At 35.6% G+C, this 20,570-nt stretch overlaps 1 protein-coding gene across 3 annotated transcripts in view; it reads right to left on the bottom strand.

The window, feature by feature from the left end:
• Window positions 1-1,270: 1,270 nt before the first annotated feature.
• LOC126351169 (uncharacterized) overlaps window positions 1,271-20,570 on the bottom strand; it is a 58,228-nt gene continuing 38,928 nt past the window's right edge. For all 3 annotated transcript variants that reach the window (XM_050002580.1, XM_050002581.1, XM_050002582.1), the window contains one exon: window positions 1,271-9,721. In XM_050002580.1, the coding sequence (XP_049858537.1) occupies window positions 9,450-9,721 (272 nt within the window). In that variant the 3' untranslated portion in view covers window positions 1,271-9,449. The remainder of the gene's footprint in view (window positions 9,722-20,570) is intronic.

Here is a 20,570-nt window from a genome sequence, read left to right as displayed (position 1 = left end):
AAAATTTTCTTGCACATTTAGGTGGAGGGAGAAACCAGATGGGACAATATCTGCACTGTAATATGATTATAGAACTATCTGGATTCAATAAATACTTGTGTTTTGCTTTATTTACAAATGTGTGCATTGACATGATGGACCAACAATTGTAGTATGCCTGTATTCTGCTGGTTGTCCAGGCTTCTGTACAACAGCCCAGGCAGTCATCCCTGGCATACTAATCTGGGGTTACTGTCCTATCTTCTTCACATTTGTTGTCACGTGTCAACTGACAACAAAGGAAGCACACAGATTTACTCTGCCCACACTCCTCATTCTCTTCACATATATCTTACAAGTGTCAGAAAAAAATGGGTGCATGACTATTGCTTCCTTTCTGACTCAAATTGGCCCAGTCATCAGTTACAACACGGAAATCAATGATGACATCCAGAATTTAAACTCTTACAGCAACTACAAGCAGAAATCTGAACCTTCTGCTTCTGTCTTTAATAGTATAGTGTCCACTGACAAAAAAATATTTGTTTTTTGGATGGAAAGTGAATAAGCTTCTGCAGCAATTACAACCGCTCACTGGACTGAAACCCACAGTGAAATCGTAAAATACCAAAGCGAATATGACATTGAAAGATCTTTGATGAATTATAATAATAATGACAGAAATTCCTCGAGGGAACGCAGCAGTAGGACTGTGCATCTCGATGTCTGAATGTGAGTACCTTTGCTAGAAAAAGAACTAGACCTCAAAAGCTAGTGAATACTGTTTTCTTTTACATGTGCCTCACAGGTCTACTATAGATGACTGGTTGATTTTCCTTATAGTGACATTGTACAAGACAACATGCTGCTATTTCTTATGTTTTTTTGAACATACAACAAAGGGGCCAGAACTTTATTACAGTAGCTGCTGATCACTTTTTTTCAAATAAACTGCATATCTCAAGATGGTTATGTTGAACTTGAGCCACCACAGTGGTCGATTCACAGATTTGGTGCAAAATTTTGAACCTCTGCTAACCAGCCTTCAGTTCATTGCTATGAAACACCTGCCTCCAATTTTTTCATTTGCTTCTTAAAACCAATTGTAAACACCCCTCTCTGGTGTTTCCATTACAACCCAAAGTAAACACTGCCAATCTTCCAAAGTAAAAAAGTGTATGTAATCACATTACTCTCTTTTTCAACTTTTACCAAACATACAAGTTAAGAATTAAAAAAGCCTACAAGAAGAACAGGACAAAGAAACTCTCAGAAAATACAGAAAGAACAATGAAAATTGATAATTATTTTATTCTTTCCATGTTACAAATAGAACTTGTTAACAGGGATAATAATGTCCCCTGTAGTCACAAAGACCTTAGAAAAATTAGTCAAATGTACATAATGATACATTTGTGGATACTTTAATACACAAAATAAAGAGTAACAGTACAACGAAGAATTGCCTGTTTACCATGTATGAAAAGCTCTTCAACAAAGATAAAAACACAATTAGACCACAAAGCAATATATTTAGTAAACAAGAATCATTCAGATGTCATTCAGACACACACAGGCAGTAAGTACACCCACTCAGGCAAATACAAAATTGTTTTTGGTACATGCAAAGCGTACAGAGGTCAGACACAAAGAGTGTTTCATAAACTCGACACTAAACACGTCAATGCTTATCATACTAAATCAGCAATATTTCTTTGTTAAAGATACAAGCCATGCTTTCCAACTCAATTGTTTTTGTTACCAATTAAAGCCAAGATTAAAAATTTGCAGTGTCAAGTGCTGTAGTTTTTTTTCATGCACAAACAAACTTGTACCGCACGAAGGTAATGATTCTTACTGAACACAAATTATCTGAACAGGCATGGTTCTTCACGTGAACGTAAAATTTCCTACAGTCAGGAATAATATTACATAATCATATAAGATGGCAACATTTAACACAATGAAACACACTTTTGTAGGCACCTTAAGATGGCAATGTACTGCTGAAATATATCATGCAATTTATATAATAAATAATAGTTAAATGATTCAGTAAGTCTGTACTGTTTTAATGAAATTAAATAAAATATTTGGGTTAAACAGTTAGCTCATGCACACGCGCGTGCGCACTCACACACACACACACACACACACACACACACACACACACACACACACACACACACACACACACTACAAATGTGGCAGAAATTAATAAGTAATACAAAAAATATAGTGAGGAAAAAAACAACATAAAAGCTTTGGTAGTGACATCTTTTCTCTGTTTCTTTCATGGAATCAAACTAACAATTTCTCAAGTTTTTATTACTTACTGAATACACAGTCTCAAAATATTTCATTAGTATCACTGCCCAGTTAAAATTCATCAGTTTATTTTGCTTGAACAATACGAAGGCCTTTAAGAAACAAATTTTTTATAGATTATCAAATAAAATAGTTAAATTAGGTAATGCTTTTAATTCTGCCCAAACTCTTTTTTTAGCTGGCGAATAACTTGAGATAATGTAACTCATATGATAAGGTGCTTCGTATTTTGTGTGTTCACATAATATATAAATTCACAGAGACTGAAAAGTTTAATAAATATTTCCGGCACATTTTAACAGGTTTAAATATTTGGTCCCAGTACAATTTCAGTACAAATTTGTAATGTATTTTCTGTGCCTGCAGAACCAATATTTCAATACAATTCATTATTTGGGGCTCACATTTATATTTTATTTCTATTTTCAACATTTCTATAATTAAAAAACTTCAAAGATGTTCTGAAACCTACATTATACCAACATTATATCAAACTATAGTTTTAAAATTAGTGATTCAGCTTCATTCATATTGTCAAGGAATAACATGTCACATAGTTTTTCTAATTATCTGTAAATTATTCCTCAAAGACTATTGCAAACATCACAACTAATACAATAAAATTTAGCTATATGATAACGTACCCTTCTCATACAAAGAGAAAAACTTCTGTTAATATATTAGATATAGGAAAAATTCCATTTTTTTAAAAAGTCTCTCATAAATTTCTGTCAATATTAAATGTCTCCAGTGATGTGATTTTAGTACCTCCAGTTGCAGAATTAAAGCTATGTTCAGAAAGAATTATTTTCAATAAGTGAAGTAATGATGCTGCAATTACTAAACCAGATGAAATATATAAGAAAGAAAAAATATAAATGTCTATGGTCAAATAAAATTTTACTGCTACATAATAAGAATAGATCATACACAAATACATGTTTTGAGATAACTTGCATGTGTTTCACAGATTATATCTTAATAAGACAGAAACAAATTTATGATTGAGGCAAGAAAATAGAAATTATTAACTGAATAATTTACAAAAATTAATTTTCCACAAGTGCATTTGTCTGCACATATCCTAGAATTAACTTTGAACGTACATTCCGATATTTTTCAGGTTGTTAAACATTTCTTAGTCAGTCTGTATGCTTCACTTTTGTAAATAATAGGCACCTAATCAAACAATGATATGTACAACATTAAGATATTCTGGAAGCTAAAAAATTAAAAAAATATCTAATTCATGTTAGGTAAATATGATAACTATGGAATGCTGAAGTACAATATTGCTTACGCCTTTTTTCATCTATGTGTAGACTGGTGTGAGGAGGCTTGGCCTGATGGCTATACTTTTTCAGCTGACTGAAATTCAGCCACCATTATTTTTAATAATTATACATTTTATCACTACAAAACATTGTGAGTTAACAGAACAGTCTGGTCAGGGGCAGGGTAGGGAGGAAGAGTGGGGAGGCGGTGGGGAGAAGAAAAGCATTAGGAAAAAGACATCAAGATGAATTAAACATCCATAATTTTGTCTTTTATCATGCTAAGAGACCTTTTCCATTGTCTAAATATTGCTGTTTAGTCTCCACCAGATGTGAGTGTAAGGAATGCACCATTAAGTAAATAGAAAAACTAACATCCAACTATGAACTTAGATTTACTATCATTCGATTAGCAAATCTAATCTAAATAATACACCTCTGAAACCCCATTCTGAATAATGGAGATTAAAAGAAGGTCAAAAGCATTTGTAATGCTGCACTTCACAGGATAGGATAGGGGAATGTTGACAAGAGATTTAATAATTAATGTTGCTTATTGTTTATATATTCTCAGCTGGTCTCATCACATTATACTCCTTAATATTGCATTATTGAAGCATTTAGCTTGTTCATTTTTATGGTAAATTTTTTGTTAGAGCAAATATTTTATGCTGATCATCTGGAAGCAGTACAACAAACAAACTGTTCATAGTACTGCTACAACAAAAATCTTATACTGTGAAAGAGCAAAGTGGAGAATTTGTTATCAACACTTTATATCATAGTATAAAAGACCAGTGAAGTGACAAAGGTGACTGTTTAATTATGTATATGTAGATTCATGGTTTGCTGCCCTAGATAGCATAAATTACATGAAAATATGCTTTTATAATGGTGTTTTTCAGTGACTGAAAGCCTCATTGCCAGGGCAAAAATACAAATACGTGCAGAGTTTATGCCAGCTCAATCTTAGGATTTTTTCTGTCTCTTACAGCTGAATTCTGCTTGGCCGGTCAAAAGCCTGGAGCCTCATCTCAAATGTTTTGAGGGAGGAGAAGTGGGAAGTGTACCAACCTGCTAACAGTACCTTGTTAGGGCCACCACCTAGACTACAGCTGAAAACTGGCCAACAGCTTCCAAGGTGATAGAACTATTAGGTTACTAAGTAACAATATAAAATATAGCAATAGAAATCACATTTCAGTTAGTATTTTTCGTCTTTTTTGCAAAGAAAGGGAAAAAAAGCCAGGTATTGACACAGAAAGACATAAATATAAATTAAAATGAGCAGTTTCATTGTGGCTGCTTCACATGACTCTTCTGTTGTGTGCACACAGTTTCAATTGCTTAGTGCAACTAATTAGACTAGCCAAGAAGCAACAATAAGTTCAAAATTTGGCTTTTAAACTGGAGGTGCACAATTCATTTGGTCAAGCTGTATTATCAGGATAAGCTGTCAATATTACTGGAAATGGTACATTGAAATTCCTGTTAATGTTAAGATAGCACAGATGTTCAAACCCTGTTACGTAACAGTGAAGTATTTTGCTTTTGAAATGTGAGTTACAAGAAAAAGACTATCTATTGTGTGATTTTTCTCAGCCTCGTGATGCCAATTGAGGAGCTACTCAACCAAACAATAGCGGCTCTGGTTACAGAAAACCATCATAATGACCGGGAGAGTGGTGTGCTGACCACACGCTGCTCCTCCTATCTGCATCCTCGTCTGAGGATGACACAGCGGTTGGATGGTCCCGATGGGCCACTTGTGGCCTGAAGATGGAGTGCTTTATTATGTGATTTTTGAGTAGAGATGGAAATAATGTTGCTGAAATTAATGCAGTAATAAAGATTCAATATGGAGATGCATATATGTCATAAAAGAAAGTCTAGAAATGGAATAATAACTCTAAAACTTTGGCTTCACTCCCTAACCAGGTCAAAAGAAAGAGACATCCAACAATTACCATGCACATTACAGACGTGCACAAGCTCAAATTTAACAAGGGTAAGGAAAGAAAATTAAATGTGGCCTTGTCTGAGAAGCCATACTGGTACTCATATCAAGTAACCTGTGGAAACCATGAAAAATCTAAATCTCGAATTTTAATGGCCTGGCAGCTATCTGAACACTGGTACTCTCTAATATGCTTTTATGGAGCAAATAAACAAACTTCATGTTGCAACATATGAAATCTAGTTTTTACTCTGAAAAAGTGGACAGGGGAGATCCTTTACTAATCCTTTGTATTGGTCTTGCTTTGCATTAACAGCACAGTTACTGGCTCATGTTTACCACTTTGGGATTAAAAATGATTATTAAAATACATCTATTTAAAAAAGGCAGCTAAGTAATTTATAAGTAATGCATATTACATAATTAAAGATTACTTAGAGGAATAGTATTTTTTACTCTGTCATACAACAATATACGATCATAATGTAATGCTGTGAAGGAAAATCATTTGCCAAGATATATAGTGCAAAACAATAATGTCTTATCAGTCTCCCGAGCTCAATATCTCTCATCATGGGGGGGATACTGACTCATTTTTTCACACAAACTGAGGGAACGATATGAAGATGTGAATGGGACTTAGTTACATTTTTATGGGAACGGAGTTAGGATAAGTGGCATAGTAGCACATTCATGGTCAAGGAGTCACCTGCGGATGTCAGTAGATTGTACCGCAATGAACTGCTAAACTATGTTATATATGATACGTTAAATGGGGGCAAACTGTGTGTAAATCGACTGTGTGTAAGTCGAAGAACATTGTACAATAGGGACCAGCTGAATGAGGCAGTCATTAAGACAGTGATCTCACATCTGGCTAGATGTAATTTGCAATGCCTGACCACCTGATTTTGGTCCCTATAGTTTTCCTTAATCATTTCAGGCAAATGCCAGGATGGCTCCTTCATCAAGATCACAGCTGGACCACTTGTCCTACCCTCGTAAAAGCATTCTTATATAACCTGTGTGTGTTTATATTTTGAGCTATTCATTTTCATTGTATTATGATGACAAACACTATATCACTGCGAGATGCCGTGGAGGAATAAATAAATAAATTACTGCAAACTGATGTGTGTGTATGCAAGAATGAACAAAATCACTGTGTGTTCTGGCAGTACTACTTACAATGATGCAATTAAATCAATGCAAAATAAATCTATATGGAGAAAGGCCAAAATAATCTGCCATCAACTACAATTTTCCAGAATGATCAAAACATGTTTGGTGCAACATTAATTGAATTTACTCATTGCAATACTATACAGATACTGTAGAGTTAACGTTAAGGCAATAGTGTATCACTGAAAAATTACTTAAAAACTCCTGATACAAAGTCACAGAAAATGGACTATTGTTTAAGGATGTAATTTTGCAACATGACAATTGAAGACTATATACTACAAGAGAGGACCTGTGGCCTAGAAGACTCGCATAGCAAAAAAAATCAGTTTTAGTTAAGCCATATGCTAGACATTGTTGAGAAAACAGATGGCTCTCTCTCTCTCCTTTAAATAATGTAGAAACTCATGCAGGAGGGTTTGCATAGTTGTGAAGACCACACTGAAAACGACAGAACCCAGTATCACACAGACACATTAGATGATTGTAAAACAGTTAAGGATTGATTTAGCATACCCTGCTACATAATATTACTATTTTCTCCATCATTAATTTTTAATGACTGCAGATTGATATATTTCTGTTCATTACATTGCCAAGCAATGAATCAAGTGTAATATACACTGTTTTCCAACCATAGACAAGATAAAGAGAAATATAAAATAAAAGAGCTATTGTTTTGGTATGTACAACAACACAAGAGCACCATTATTCTAGACACGAAATTTGCAACAGCTGTAGCACAGCTGACACAGACACAACAAACTAGTCTGAAGACAGGTTGCTTCCTTACTCTGAGGACTAGGTGTAAAATGTATTTTTATTCTTGAATGTGAAATTCTTATGGTAGCAAAGATTTCCAAAAAATCAGTAAATTGTATATACTTAGTGTAAAAACAGGAATTCCATGCTTTCAGATATATGTACACTCAACTTGAATATATAATATAAATAAATAAATAATCTAAGAAAACAACAAGATTTCAAATAACTTATTAGCAACTCAATGTGGTCAAGCAAGGCAAAAGGCTAACATGTAATAGACAAATCTCATCCATTTTTATAAAAGAATTGGTGGTTTGGACTAGTAATGTGGGAACAGACAACAGATTGACATATATTACTGACAATAGAGTAAACAATTACGAAAAAGAAGTAGTTGTAGAATAAGTAATGAAGATACCTTCTTTTGATTGCAAGTGCATGTTCTATTTAATAGGAGATAAACTGGCAATTCATGAAAGTATTTAGAAAATACATGAACTTTTGGAATTTGTTTCGAAACAACAAATGATAATGATACAACAATGAAGGCATAAACTGCATGTCTGTATCTTGTGCTACTCAGTAGTTATACTACTCACCATTCTCTTTCTGATAAACTAATGTAGATACAGTCTATGAACTTGAGAATCACCATTAAGATGATAAGGCACAAACAATAACTACAACAGGACATAACATTTTTTTCTACAGTTCTTTCAGCCCAAAGATACTTCAGCATTGAAGGAAAGGCCAAACTATTCATTTTACATTACAATATTTTCAGTTTAAGATCACAATGACAAAAAAATACACAAATGAGATGTAAAAACAGATGTTCAATACTTTTGTATGTTCCCCCATGCTACTCTAGATAGTTACAATGAGGGCAATTTCATCCACACAACCTCCAGCAAACCATAAGTAATACAATTTAAATATCTGTTATGATCTGGATCTATATCATTTACAAAGACAGTCCTAAAACTGTGAATAAATAAAGACAAAATCACCATCACAACAGTAAACATAACTAAGCATTTAATATTAAACTTGCAAAAAATAAAAACTGCCAATGTGATGTTCTGAAACGACAGAAAAAAATAGTAACATGTATATCAAATAGAAAATAACTCACATATTCTTAAAACACACACACACACACACACACACACACACACACACACACACACACACACAACATTACTATACTGAAAATCTCTTGGCAGAGTGTGGACAACAAGCGTAAAAAGCAGAAAAAGAAAACAACATGTTTCAGTTCATAGGTCCATTATGTATAATCACATATAAAAATGTAACCTCTCACAGAGATCATTTCAAAACTGGATAATTTCTGTCAAACACTGTGAAAGCACACAAGATCTGACATCTTAAAATGCACTAAAACACTGTTATATTACAAGAATTTAGTTTGATAAGGAACATGTCATTTCATAAAGATACCTAAACCACAAAATGATAACATTCAGGAGGGGAAAAAGAAACACTGGCACAGAGCAGAAAACAGAGCAAATGTTCAAAGATTTTTCAGCTTTCGAGCAAAATTTCACAAGGTACAATTAAAAAAAGGAGGCAGTTTTGCAACAATATTTAAAATGATATAGTAAAGAAACAATTTACAATATAAGAAACCTTTTTTTTTTAAAAAAAGCATAAATTATTACTACAATGACATGCATGTGTTCTAAGAAGTTAAATAATTCTACAAAAAAATAAGGTGTGATCTTTTTCTATGAACTGATCACAATAGAATTGTGACAAAATTAAAGTTATCCTATGATGTCAGGAAAATGACAAAATAGTTTGCATATTCTTCAAACAGCACCCAAGTAATTAGTTGAACATGTTGTACATGTTAACCACAAAATCTGTGTACAAAAATGCACACATAATCAGTCATAACAGTTCTATAAATCTTACAAGACTCTGACATGTTAAAGGATTAATCAGCTACTCCAGTCTCCAGTTTCCCTGAGGGCTCTTGAAGTTAGACGCTCAATTTCAGTGAGCAGTTGTTCTGTTTCAGCATCTAGTTCTGCCTGAGCTTCAGACATGGCAGCCAAGGGAGCCTCAACAGGGTCCCATTCAAGTGAATCTGGAGTAGATATACGGGACCATCCTGTACTGCTAGCACCATTCTTCCCATTAGTTGCACTTGAGTCACAAACATCTTCCTCTGGAACTCCAGCATAATGCATAGCATGTATGGGCAGAACACCTTAAAAATAAAAAGATAAAATATATGTCCATGAATAAACAAATTTGCAGTTACTGTAATATCTCAAACAAAAATAAACATTCTAGCAATGATTATAAAGAGAGCATCATTGACAGCAAAGGGCTAAAAAGGCTGATGAAATATGAATGGCTACACAAATCGGATAGTACCAGTACAGGAAGAGAATTTTATAGTATTCTCCATTCCATCAGAGAACATGTAAAAATCAGTCACCTAATTCCTTGAACAGTGATGATGAGTACAAAACTGTATGTGGATAACCCTTGCACATTTGATGAAATGATCAATGACAGATGCACTTGTGAAGAAAGTGTAACATACTAAACATATAATGGTACAGTACCTCGAACAAATGGTCAAAGTCAATGAAAGGATAGAATAGTTAAGATGCTGAGTTACGATAGGCACAACAAAAAGATACACACAATTAAAGCTTTCGGACATTAAGGCCGTGTGTGTATGTGTGTCTACTGCCGACAGAGGCCTTAATGGCCGAAAGCTTTAATTTTGTGTATCTTTTTGTTGTGCGTATCACAACTCAGCATCTTTGCTATATGGTGAGTGGCAACTTTCCTTGGTTAGCAGAAATGTATGCTAGTATAATGCTACAGCCTCTCCCCAGATCATTATGAAGTGTCTGATACCAGCTTTTTTTTTATACGCATCATGTATTTATCGTTCCAAATCAGTGCTTCTTAAGGCCTTTTATGTGTATTTCTATAGGTATCGTTCAGTTCAGTTTGCCCAAAAAACCTATTCTTCTTTGTAAACATGTACAGAATCTTCTGAGATGAAGTAAATTCTTGTGATTGTTAATACACTCCTGGAAATGGAAAAAAGAACACTTTGACACCAGTGTGTCAGACCCACCATACTTGCTCCGGACACTGCGAGAGGGCTGTAAAAGCAATGATCACACGCACGGCACAGCGGACACACCAGGAACCGCGGTGTTGGCCTTCGAATGGAGCTAGCTGCGCAGCATTTGTCCACCACCGCCGTCAGTGTCAGCCAGTTTGCCGTGGCATATGGAGCTCCATCGCAGTCTTTAACACTGGTAGCATGCCGCGACAGCGTGGACGTGAACCGTATGTGCAGTTGACGGACTTTGAGCGAGGGCGTATAGTGGGCATGCGGGAGGCCGGGTGGACGTACCGCCGAATTGCTCAACACGTGGGGCGTGAGGTCTCCACAGTACATCGATGTTGTCGCCAGTGGTCGGCGGAAGGTGCACCTGCCAGTTGACCTGGGACCGGACCGCAGCGACGCACGGATGCATGCCAAGACCGTAGGATCCTACGCAGTGCTGTAGGGGACTGCACCGCCACTTCCCAGCAAATTAGGGCCACTGTTGCTCCTGGGGTATCGGCGAGGACCATTCACAACCGTCTCCATGAAGCTGGGCTACAGTCCCACACACCGTTAGGCCGTCTTCCGCTCACGCCCCAACATTGTGCAGCCCGCCTCCAGTGGTGTCGCGACAGGCGTGAATGGAGGGACAAATGGAGACATGTCGTCCTCAGCGATGAGAGTCGCTTCTGCCTTGGTGCCAATGATGGTCGTATGCGTGTTTGGCGCCGTGCAGGTGAGAGCACAATCAGGACTGCATACGACCGAGGCACACAGGGCCAACACCCGTCATCATAGTGTGGGGAGCGATCTCCTACACTGGCCGTAAACCTCTGGTGATCGTCGAGGGGACACTGAATAGTGCACGGTATATCCAAACCGTCATCGAACCCATCGTTCTACCATTCCTAGACCGGCAAGGGAACTTGCTGTTCCAACAGGACAATGCACATTCGCATGTATCCCGTGCCACCCAATGTGCTCTAGAAGGTGTAAGTCAACTACCCTGGCCAGCAATATCTCCGGATCTGTCCCCCATTGAGCATGTTTGGGACTGGATGAAGCGTCGTCTCACGCGGTCTGCACGTTCAGCACGAACGCTGGTCCAACTGAGGTGCCAGGTGGAAATGGCATGGCAAGCCGTTCCACAGGACTACATCCAGCATCTCTACGATCGTCTCCATGGGAGAATAGCAGCCTGCATTGCTGCGAAAGGTGGATATACACTGTACTAGTGCCGACATTGTGCATGCTCTGTTGCCTGTGTCTATGTGCCTGTGGTTCTGTCAGTGTGATCATGTGATGTATCTGACCCCAGGAATGTGTCAATAAAGTTTCCCCTTCCTGGGACAATGAATTCACGGTGTTCTTATTTCAATTTCCAGGAGTGTAGATTGTTGTCATTAACAAAAAGATATACATACTCTAAATTGAATATCAAATCATGAAACTGAGATAATAAATGTTTAGCAACAAATATTAAGGGGCTATGGAAATGTTGGCATAAATAACTAATGCCTCTAATTACCATAATTGCAATTGGTACATTACCTAACACAAAATGATTCAAAAGAAAATAACAATTATTATCCAGTGATGTAATTTGATTTCTTACTCATTTTTATGTAATTCATTGTAATTAAGGGTGCTTAAAATTACACAGATAATTAGCTCTTGTTAGTTACACCACCCTAGTTTACAAAATTCCGGTACCTTAGAAAACGTGTGTATTTAATTTATGTAATCTGCCGAAGCAGGATGTGTATACTTCAAACAAATATTAGCAATAAAATCCATACAGTCACTAACTACAAAATTAAAGTAAAATCAAAATAATTGTTGAAATCAGGTTGTGAATTAATTTTCACACACAAAAACCAAAGATGATGATAAATATAATATGTTATTTTACATTATATGTTTAACCTGTACAAATGTAACAACAGTTAGTTCAGATGAAATTGTTTTTAGTTGTAAGTTACATTTTGTAATAAATTAACAATGGTAACAATTGTTATATTTGCATGTATAGTGACACAGCGAGGTTGCAAGAGAGGGTCGGTCAGTCAGTCAGTGTTTTTTTTACCTCAGGAGTCTGTGCAGTTCGGTTGTCAACTAATGTCAGTATACAATTCTGTAAAGATTGAAACTTTCCTGATGTACTTATCAATCTTCAATGAACCAAGCAAACACAAATTTAAGTTAAGCGTTAACGATCTGTAGATATCATTACACCTGGTGGAGTTGACCCAGGATTGATGTTTGAAATTGGAACTGTGTTTAATGAGTGACTGTTTCAGGCTATGTAAAAAACATGAATGCAAGACAACTTTTGCCCAGAGAATTATTTGTGGTGACAGTTTATGGGAAGATAAAAAAAATCATTACCTGCTATAGGAGGATCACAAATCATTTGTTTTGGATATCATGACCTGATGATAATGGACTCTCTGCCTGCGCCGCTGGAATTCAGATGAATAACTGTTCTTTTAATTTTCTAATTTGAAATAGTGTTGCATGATGAGAACATGAAAATGAATGAAGAGAAGTGTGTAGGCTGTGAATCTGTAGAAAACACTTCGGACCTAGGATCGAGTATCGTGAACTATCATCCAACAGTAATCCAAGTGTAGTGTGGAGAGGGTTCCAATGAAAACGTCGCCACGAGTACTCAAATTACACAGGGAAGAGTAGGTGGAGATAATTTGTTAATGTTATTAATGCAGCATATGAAAGAAGCGAAGGAACAGATGGGAAAGATTAGGCAAGAAGCGAAAGAACAGATGGGGCAAATTAGTCAGGATATTGGTCAGCAAAGTCAACAGTTAAGTCAGCAAAATCAACAGTTAAGACAGTAATTCAGTGAACAAATGTCGGAATTACAGAATACTGTTACCAAAAATGCTAATCAGATAAGAGAAATCCAGGATGGTTTGGCAGCACTAAGAACTACTGTTGAGACAGGGAAGGGTGAACTCAGTACTCACGTGGGAGTGGTAGAAGAACACGTTGATGTATTAGAAACTAATTTCACACAAGAGTGGTCAAAAAACCAAGAGAGATTCAAAAAACTAGATAAACATGTAGAAGGAGAAAATTTTAAACTTAAGGTAGAGGTTGTTCAGACTAGGAGAATTTCAGAAGAAAAAGTAGAAGCTTACAAAAGGAACTCTCAGCTAAAACTTACAGACATTACCAATCAAATAAGTAATGTAGAACTGAAGTGTGATGAAAAAGCAGATTTGTGTAAAAATAATGTTATAGATTTAAGTAAGAAAGTTGTAGAATTACAAGAGGGTGTAGCTCAAGGAAATTCTGTTAGCATATCAATTGTGTATGGGGGTGGCATACCTTTAAAACACTTTCCAGGAGATGGAAAATTGCATCCTGTTGATTTTTTACAGCACTGTCAGGATAACTTTTGCAATGACATGACAGACAATGTTAAAATTAAATTTGTTAAGCAATTTTTGGCTGGAGAAGCAATCTCATGGGCCAATCAGAATGTTAATTCTACCATGTCATATGATGAATTTGAAAGAAAGTTCTTGAATAAGTTTTGGTCAGGATCTGAGCAAGCTACGATTAAAAGTGTGTTCTTGAATGGTCGAATGTATAGGGGAAGTGATGATAGCTTGAAGTGTTTTGTGAAAACCAATTGAGAAAATTAGTATACTTAGATAAACCTTTTGATGAATTAATACAAATAGATGCCTTAACAAGGAGATTACCAAAAAGAGCACAGTGGAAGTTGGTTTATGGACCAGATGATTCTGTGGATCAGTTCTTGAGATACGTAGATAACTTGGATACAGCCTTTGAGAGAAATGAGAGGTTAAATAATGGCAGGGGGAGGGGGGGTGGGGTGGAATCAGAGCAGGAATCAAGGCAGGAGTGATGATTAAAATCAGAATAATAATAGTGGTTACAATAGAAGTGATAATAGATGGATCAACCATAGTAATGGGATTGGAAACAGAGGACATGACAACAGGGAGAGACCTTTGGAGAATAGTAAGACACAATTAGATAATCACCAATCAAGATGAGGAAATTTAAACTGACAGATGCATCATTGGCAGCCTGTCAGTTTGGGGCAAGAAATAAGTACCAAAATCACGCAACACCACCGGCCTACAGACATCGAAAATAATTACGTAAGACAGAGTAATCAAAGATATTGGAGTAGAAATGACAGAACTAATGTAAAAAGAGCACATCAGATTACCAAATTACAGTTTGACAGTAACTTCCAGAAAAGTATGAATGAAATAGTTGAAGACAAAAGTAGTAGCATCTGTAAGAATGTTAAAGAGGTTCTGTTAGAGGATGATACTATTTCAAGTCTATATAATCAATGTGGTGAAGAAGTTTGCAAAGAAAATATTGGTTCTGATAGTAATCTTGATGAGTTTGGATTAGGTAAATTAATGGATAAGCACTTAAGCGATGATACTTGTAATGGTGTACTTGTCTATAATTCTGATGATCATTGTAAAGATGTTGTAGAAGTGTCTAGTATTGGAGATGATAGCATCTGTGGTAACGTTGGTAGTGAAAGTGTCAGTAGTAATAATGACTGGGAGGAAAAATTAGACGGCATGCTATATACGGAGGTTAAAGAAGATTTAATCAATGGTGAAGAAGATGATGCCAGTAGTATTTATGAAGTATACGAGAACCAGATTGTACCAATGGAAACTGGGAAGGTATCATCAGATAAGGAACAAGTGGACAGCCTTCATAATTTAGATGTGATGTTAGAAACTTTGTAAGATACTTACAACGGTTACAGTGACAGTGACAGAGTAAAAAGGGTCATCAATATTATTTGTGAATAATTGAATTCCAACTGGGAAGGTAGAACCAATCAGCAGGCTTACAGTGAGATCAGTTCCAGGAAAAGTAGACAGTGTGTAAAAGAGGAATATGACATCAAGCAATCATCTGATGTAGCTTTAAGTAAAATACAGACAAGTAAGAGAAATTGTGCAAGCAAAAATGTTATAAATGACTTGGACTTTAGAGACATTGAGGGTGATTTGTTGCATGAAGATGAGGAAAGCAGAAAGGAAAAAGTTTTACGTTGCCCGTATATACGTATAAAAGTTGCAAATTATGAGGGAGTTTACCTCTTGTTTGTGCCATTTCTGAAAAATTTAGAGACCAGATAAGACATAGTGCTGACTCCGAAGAATATCCTGTTATTGGAATCAAAATTAAGGGAGTAACTGGTAGGCACAGCAAAGTTGTAAACAGGCAAGCCATAATATCTTTCACCATTAATGGTGTACAGTATAAACAAGGATGTTTTGTAGTACCTGATGTCAATGAAAATATTTTGTTCAGAATGAACTGGATACAAGGGGTAAATGCAGATTTTGACTCGAATAACAAAAAGTTAAAACTTACCAACCCAAAGACATGTGACTGAACTAATCATCCAAAATTGCCTAGAGAACAATTTTCAAATTAGAAGAGTGATTTGTGTAAATGAAAAAATTGACTTTAAAGAGGAAGACAATGAAGAAAAAGAGAATGCAGTGAAGACAAGTATGCTGAATTAGTGGGCACCAAACTAAAGGAAGCTGGGAGTCTAGGTAAAGAAGAGACAAATAAATAAGGCAATTTGTTGTGGGAGTACAAAGATGTGTTTAGTGAGAAACTTGGGAAAGTGAAAAACTATTAATGTAGACTTAATCTAAAACTTCACGTACCATTTTTTAATCAAACCATACGGAGTACCCATCTCAAAAAGAAATGCTGTGGAGAAAGAACTACTAAAGATGGAAGAGTGGGAGGTAATTGAAAGGTTCAATAGAGAATACAATATATAACCTGCTGGTGGTAGTTTCCAAACTTGACAGTGGAGTAAGACTTGTGCTCGATTCGAGACATTTAAACAAATACCTTGAGAGGCAAACTGATCACCCTGAGAACACAGACGAGTTATTACATGAATTTGAACACATGAAGTACATTTGTAATTTATACTTAACAGCAGGTTTCCATCAGGTACCATTGGACACACAGACTAGGAAATATACTGCATTTTTCTATGGAGGAAGATGCTATTGCTATTGTGTTGTACCATTTGGTATTAATGAATCCGTTGCAGAATATATCCGAGCATTAGATTTGGTTGTATGAAAAGAATTGTATGTTGATGACATACTTGTAACAGGAAGGAGTTGGGAAGAACATATACGTTTGTTGGGTGAAGTGTGCTATAGATTGAGACAGGGAGGTATGTCATTAAAACTACAGCAGTGCAAATTCGGGTTTAAACAACTCAAATTTTAAGCCATACCATCTCAGAAGATGAAGAAAAACTTGAAGCCATTTGCAAAACTTCCTGCATCCAAGACTAAGAAACAACTTAAATTGTTCTATGGAATTTGTGGCTACTACTGTAAGTTTGTCAGCACTCAAGCTTTAAATGCACCATGTTTGAACAACTTGTTGAAGAAGAACACCATTTGGGTATGAAACAAGAATTGTCAAAATGCATTTGACAACATCAAGAAAGAGATGAGCAATAGTAACATGTTATGCAAACCTGATCTCACAGAGCCATTTTGCATCATGACCGACAGCAGAGACTACGGACTGGGAGCTTATTTGTCCCAAGAAAAGATTGTAGATGGTGTGATAGAACATAGATCAACAGTTTTTGCCAGTGGAACTTCACAAAAACATGAGAAGTCATACACTGTCACTGAAAAAGAATTGTTAGCAGTCTATTGGGCTTTCACCAAACTCAAGAATTACTTATTAGGACACCAAGCAGTCATATACACAGACCATAAGGCTTTAATCTATATACAGGAGTGTACTTTGCATCACAACAGGATAACCAGATGGTCACTATTCCTCCAGCAGTTCAACTATACAGTAAAGTATATAAAAAGTTTAACTCTTCTATTAACTTTTCTTAAAAAATTTCACTAAATAAATGAGATAAATAAAATCTTTAAACCAACAAAAAAAAGAAAAAAAAATCAAACATAAAGGTAAAAAACTTTTTCAAGCCAAGTATATTAATTAATCATAAGGGAACCGTTATGACGAGAAGGAGGGACCGGTTGGTAGGACATGTTCTGAGGCATCAAGGGATCACAAAGGGCAGCATGGAGGGTAAAAATCGTAGAGGGAGACCAAGAGATGAATACACTAAGCAGATTCAGAAGGATGTAGGTTGCAGTAGGTACTGGGAGATGAAGAAACTTGCACAGGATAGGGTAGCATGGAGAGCTGTATCAAACCAGTCTCAGGACTGAAGACCACAACAACAACATATAAAAAGTGAAGAAAATCTAATTGCTGATGCTCTATCAAGATTACCAGTGGGAGGAGAAGGTGAAAATAACAGTGATGAGTGTGAAAGGGAATTTTGGATTATGTATCTAAAAGGGGTGAAAGATGAGAACCAAATCAGAAAAATTTGAATGACATATGTAGATATCAGAACCATGATTCCAACTGAAAGTTAGTTAAAAGTGATCTGGGTAAGAGAGGATACAAGAAAGTAGAGCAGCATTATAATGTGCACAAGGGTATACTTTTCAGAAGATACAGTGCAGACAGTGATGCTTGGAGATCGTGTTGGCCAGAGCAGTATATTGAAGTATTGATAAAGTATGTACATGAGAGTTTTGGACATTGTGGGACACAGAAATGTATCCAAAAGATCCAAGAAAATGTATAATTTTCCAACATTGCCAGGAAAGTGAGGAGAGGGTAAAAGTTAGTAATCAAACCTGCAAAGGAAATATGCAAAACATGTTGCAAAAGAACAACTACAACTTGTAGCAGTCGATTTTTATGGATCATTGCCCAAGGCTAAAGGAGTATTTTGTTACATACTTGTCATGGTGGATCTTTTTTTCAAAATTCATTGAACATTATCCAAAAAAGAAAGCAACAAGTAAGAACATCATTTTGAAAATTAGAAGAGACTATTTCACAAAGGTAGGAAAACTGAAGAGAAAACTTTCTGACAATGGAGCACAATTTACTTCCAAACTTTGGAAAGCATTTGTTGAGGATAAGAACATAAACCATATTCTGATATCTGCTTACCACTTGTCAAGCAATCCGGCTGAACGTTACATGAGTGAAATAGGGAGATTATTTAGAACTTATTGCAACAAAAATCACGTAAGTTGGATAGAGTATGTAGACAGCTTTGAAGACTTACTGAACAGCTTACAGCATTCGTCTACTGGGTTTTGCCCATATGAAATAATGTATCACAAGAAACCACCGAATCTGATCAATGAATTAATTGAATTCCTAGCGTGTAAGGCAATGAGTCCACAGGAAAGAGAAGAAGTGGTCAAAAAGTAATGGAACAACAAGGAAAATGGAGGAAAAACAAACATAATTAAAAGTTGAAACCTACATTTTGAAATCGATGATCTGGTCCTGGTGAAGACACATGAATTATCCAAGTCCATAAACAATGAATTAAAGAAATTATTTGACATCTATATTGGTCCATTCAAAATTCAGTCTATGCCACACCCAAATGCATACAGGTTAGTGTATCCAAAATCTGGAAGATTTTTTGGTTTGCATAATATAACTGAACCAAAACCCTATAAGCAAGTATTATGCACAAAGAAAAAATAAGATTATGTAAAAGACCTCAGGAAGACACCACATTTTTGTGTCAAGTGCGTGGCAAGCATTAGGCCTCTAAGCTATGTAGCATTCTATTTTCTTCTTTTCGTATTCGGGTACTACGTCTTTTATTAATCTATAAACCTGTAATGAAGTTATCTCTTACTGTAAATACTAGCCATTCCCTGAAGCATAAGTTTACTGTGTACTAAAATTGACTTTCTTACAGTAGTGATTGACCAATAATTTATAATTATTTTATAACTCTTAAGATGTGTAAGTACTGATTCTTTAAGCATTTCAGACAGTAGTTACCACTATAGCAGAAACATAAGTGAAAAGAACATTTTAAAACTAAGTTCATGAGAAATGAGTTGTGTAAATGAGTTAGGGCAGCTTTGTATAGATGAGGATGAAAATAGCTTAAAATGTGTACTATGTATATAATAAGTATTGTAAGTGTTATTAAGAAACCACTTTCTTGCCATCACACTCTGTGGGCAATCTGTATTAGTAAATAGTGTTTACTTTTTCTGTGCATGTTGTTGGCTTTGTGAACCTGTGATGATGTTCAGGAAGTAACTGTTTTTTGTTGTGTAATCTCTATCTATATCTAAAATGTATTTTTTTGTAGTGGGACCTAAGTTACTGTTTTTGTTTTGTTTTATGTATTAACATAAATTCTGGCCAAAAGCTTGTAAAATTGACACGTTCCATATGCTGTGATAGTGTCACAACATGGATCACCGGAACAAGAGATAAATAAATAAATAAATAAAAATAAAATTGATGGGACAATGTACAGTTTTGGGAGTAAAAGACAATTTTCTAGAGCCATATGAGTGTGTACTGTACAGTGTATAAAAGTTATAGATAAGTTAGTGTTATCATTTTCATGACAGAATAGAACCTGGGAGTATACAAGATAATGGAGATTATTGTAGTTATACTCTGTAGAGCATGTATTTGATTTGTGGGAAATGATAGCATGAAGTAGTTCAAAGGTGGTTCTATGAGAATTACAGGTATGGTCATGATTTTATGAATTTGCTAATGAGATGTACAAATGAACAATGTTAAAGATGTACACGTGTTATTAAATGGGCAAGTTGCACTGTGACAAAAGAAGTTTTGTGAAAAGTATATCATTACAATATTGTGTGATGAGGAACAGTCTGTGAGTTTATGTTTCATATGATAAAGAGTTAAATGAGATATGAGGGGTCAAATATACTGTATAGTGGAATATACTGAAATATTAATAAAAAAGGAAAGATACTTATATAATTTAATTTTGTTCACTGACTTTAATCTGTATATAGTTAAATCTTTACAGTTTATATATGCTTATCTT

The sequence above is a fragment of the Schistocerca gregaria genome, chromosome 1, assembly GCF_023897955.1.
Source record: "Schistocerca gregaria isolate iqSchGreg1 chromosome 1, iqSchGreg1.2, whole genome shotgun sequence".
Taxonomy (NCBI): Eukaryota; Metazoa; Arthropoda; class Insecta; order Orthoptera; family Acrididae; genus Schistocerca; species Schistocerca gregaria.
The sequence above is the reverse complement of the archived record's forward strand: the minus strand, read 5'-3'. Positions and strand labels throughout refer to the sequence as shown.